Source organism: Procambarus clarkii, unplaced genomic scaffold (assembly GCF_040958095.1).
Source record: "Procambarus clarkii isolate CNS0578487 unplaced genomic scaffold, FALCON_Pclarkii_2.0 HiC_scaffold_137, whole genome shotgun sequence".
Lineage (NCBI taxonomy): Eukaryota > Metazoa > Arthropoda > Malacostraca > Decapoda > Cambaridae > Procambarus > Procambarus clarkii.
The window spans coordinates 1,156,140-1,159,719 of NW_027189170.1; the positions used below are offsets into that span (position 1 = coordinate 1,156,140).

At 52.3% G+C, this 3,580-nt stretch overlaps 1 protein-coding gene across 1 annotated transcript in view; it reads right to left on the minus strand.

The window, feature by feature from the left end:
• Positions 1 to 1,615: 1,615 nt before the first annotated feature.
• The window catches only part of LOC123749320 (tripartite motif containing 13-like), a 43,603-nt gene continuing 41,638 nt past the window's right edge, over positions 1,616 to 3,580 (minus strand). Inside the window, exons 2-3 of the mRNA XM_069320466.1 lie at positions 2,989 to 3,580; positions 1,616 to 1,735 (exon numbers count right to left, since the gene is read on the minus strand). The exon at positions 2,989 to 3,580 is cut by the window's right edge and continues 110 nt beyond it. Of these exons, the coding sequence (XP_069176567.1) occupies positions 1,616 to 1,735; positions 2,989 to 3,580 (712 nt within the window). The remainder of the gene's footprint in view (positions 1,736 to 2,988) is intronic.

Consider the following 3,580-nt stretch of genomic DNA (forward strand, 5'->3'; position numbering starts at 1 on the left):
CCCCCCTCTACTGGCAGGGGGAGTTGGTGCTGGACCTGTAGCTCCAGCCCCCCTCTACTGGCAGGGGGGAGTTGGTGCTGGACCAGTAGCTCCAGCCCCCTCCCCCCTACTGGCAGGGGGAGTTGGTGCTGGACCAGTAGCTCCAGCCCCGCTCTACTGGCAGGGGGTTGGAGTTGTACCTGTAGCTCCAGCCCCCCCCCCCTCTCTACTGGCAGGGGGTTGGTGCTGGACCTGTAGCTCCAGCCCCCCTTTACTGGCAGTGGGTTGGTGCTGGACCTGTAGCTCCAGCCCCCCTTTACTGGCAGTGGGTTGGTGCTGGACCTGTAGCTCCAGCCCCCCCCCTACTGGCAGGAGGTTGGTGCTGGATGTGTAGCTCCAGCCCCCCCCTCTACTGGCAGGGGGTTGGTGCTGGACCTGTAGCTCCAGCCACCCTTTCCTGGCAGTGGGTTGGTGCTGGACCTGTAGCTCCAGCCCCCCTTTACTGGCAGTGGGTTGGTGCTGAACCTGTAGCTCCAGCCCCCCCCTACTGGCAGGAGGTTGGTGCTGGATGTGTAGCTCCAGCCCCCCCTCTACTGGCAGGGGGTTGGTGCTGGACCTGTAGCTCCAGGCCCCTCTACTGGCAGGGGTTGGTGCTTTACCTATAGCTCCTGCCCCCCCCCTCTATTGGCAGGGTGTTCGTGCTGGACCTGTAGCTCCAGCCCCCTTCTACTGGCAGGGGGGTGGGTGCTGGACCTATAGCTCCAGCCCCTCTCTACTGGCAGTGGGAGTTGGTGCTGGACCAGTAGTTTCATCCCCCCTTCTACTGGCAGGGGGTTGGTGTTGTACCTGTTGCTCCAGCCCCCCTCTACTGGCAGGGGATTGGTGCTGGACCTGTAGCTCCAGCCCTCCTTCTACTGGCAGGGGATTGGTGCTGGACCTGTAGCTCCAGCCCTCCTTCTACTGGCAGGGGGTTGGTGTTGTACCTGTAGCTCCAGCCCCCCTCTACTGGCAGGGGATTGGTGCTGGACCTGTAGCTCCAGCCCTCCTTCTACTGGCAGGGGTTTGGTGTTGTACCTGTTGCTCCAGCCCCCCTCTACTGGCAGGGGGTTGGTGCTGGACCTGTAGCTCCAGCCCCCCCCCCCCATCCCTCTACTGGCATGGGGTTGGTGCTGGCATTGTTGTGGAGTTCGTTGGCAATTTTAAGGCTTCAGTTTCTTCGTACCCAGCAGTGGTCTGATTTGGTTCGCTCTCTTACTGGATTCAACGTCCTCCCAGCGAGCACAAGAAATATTGCCGGAACAACCGTACACATCTTCAAGTGGAAACTAGATTGTTTCTCCTAAGGAGTGCTAGATCAACCGGGCTGTGGTGGATATGTGGGCCTGCGGGCCGCTCCAAGCAACAGCCTAGTGGACCAAACTCTCTCAAGTTAAGCCTGGCTTCGGGCCGGGCTTGGGGAGTAGAACAACTCCCAGAACCCCATCAACCAGGTATACTTTTTTGGAAAGGTTGGTGGAGTGTCACCCGCTCTCTGTGAGGGGGCCAGGATCGCGGGTTCAATCACCATGCAGGCCAGAAATGGTTAACATGTTTCCTGTTGCCTCTGTTCACCAACCAGTAAATATTTATCCAGGAGTTAGGCAACTATTGTGGATTGTATGTTAAGGAAAGTCAGTAGTTGACCTTGGGGAACCTCGATAAACCTAAGAACAGGCTTCCTCTCCTCAAAACGCAACTCAATAACTTGTGGTATGACCTATGAGAGAAAATAACAAACTTACTGTTAATTGCTTCTGGGGGATCTCTAAAGTGATTTCCTGAACTTTATCCATGATGCTGGAGGCTGAGTCTCCCAGGTGTATGGGGTCAGCTGTGGCACCTGTCTCTGTGGTCATCATCTCCAGGGCCTCCCTGATGGTCTCCTGCACCTGTCATTACCAACACAAACATTAATGGTGGAGGCTGAGTCTCCCAGGTGTACGGGGTTAGCTGTGGCACCTGTCTCTGTGGTCATCATCTCCAGGGCCTCCCTGATGGTCTCCTGCACCTGTCATTACCAACACAAACATTAATGGTGGAGGCTGAGTCTCCCAGGTGTACGGGGTCAGCTGTGGCACCTGTCTCTGTGGTCGTCATCTCCAGGGCCTCCCTGATGGTCTCCTGCACCTGTCATTACCAACACAAACATTAATGGTGGAACCTGGACTATAATGAAGCATCAGGCTCTGAGTAAAGTAACTGGACTATAATGAAGCATCAGGCTCTGAGTAAAGTAACTGGACTATAATGAAGCATCAGGCTCTGAGTAAAGTAACTGGACTATAATGAAGCATCAGGCTCTAAGTAAAGTAACTGGACTATAATGAAGCATCTGGCTCTGAGTAAAGTAACTGGACTATAATGAAGCATCAGGCTCTGAGTAAAGTAACTGGACTATAATGAAGCATCTGGCTCTGAGTAAAGTAAATGGACTATAATGAAGCATCTGGCACTGAGTAAAGTAACTGGACTATAATGAAGCATCTGGCTCTGAGTAAAGTAACTGGACTATAATGAAGCATCAGGCTCTGAGTAAAGTAACTGGACTATAATGAAGCATCAGGCTCTGAGTAAAGTAACTGGACTATAATGAAGCATCAGGCTCTGAGTAAAGTAACTGGACTATAATGAAGCATCTGGCTCTGAGTAAAGTGACTGGACTATAATGAAGCATTAGGCTCTGAGTAAAGTAACTGGACTATAATGAAGCATCTGGCTCTGAGTAAAGTAACTGGACTATAATGAAGCATCAGGCTCTGAGTAAAATAATTTCACAATATAAGTAATGGTGTTTCTCTACACTGACCACAGTGTAGAGAAACACCAAGATGACAGTTGACTTTATTAATAAAAATGTTTCCTATCTATAAAGTCAACTCTCATCTTGATGTGTCTCCATGTCAAAAGTGTTTATATAGAGGCCATACTACACTCAGTTGGGTGAGAACAATGTGACCTTCGGTAGTGTACCTTCACCGAGGTGTGGACAGTGTTGACCTCTGGGAAGAGTTCCTGGCACTTCCGGAGCCAATCTTCTACCTTCATCTTGCACTCATCAGCTGTGTCTATGGTTGTGCCAACCTCCTGTGGGGTGTTGACTGTGTCGAGGCTCCCCAACATGGCCTGCAGCTGAGTCTTCCCTTCCTCTCCTTGTGTTGTCATATCCACCACACTGGTATCCTCCAGTTCCAAGAGCTTCATTGCTGACTTGTTCTGCTCTACCAGAGCATAGAGTCTGTCCTGGAGCTGGAGGTGGTGAGTCTTCCAGTCCCCCAGCTGCCCCCGGTACTCCCCCAGCTGGGACAGTACCTCTTCACAGCTAGTAATGAGGCTGCTGATGATGCTCTTCTGCTCCTGCACCAGGGAACGTAATGTCTTACTGATGCCTCTGGCGGGACCTTCATAAGGTTTTGCTGGCACTACTTCCTCAGTTGTTAGCTGGATATTTTTGAGTTTCCTAACAAAAGCCTCCACAGCATAGCTAATTGGGAACTGAGTAGCAGCTGTGGCAGTGTGCTCGGCACGGCAGCTGGGGCAGGTCAGCTGACCATTCTTGATAGCA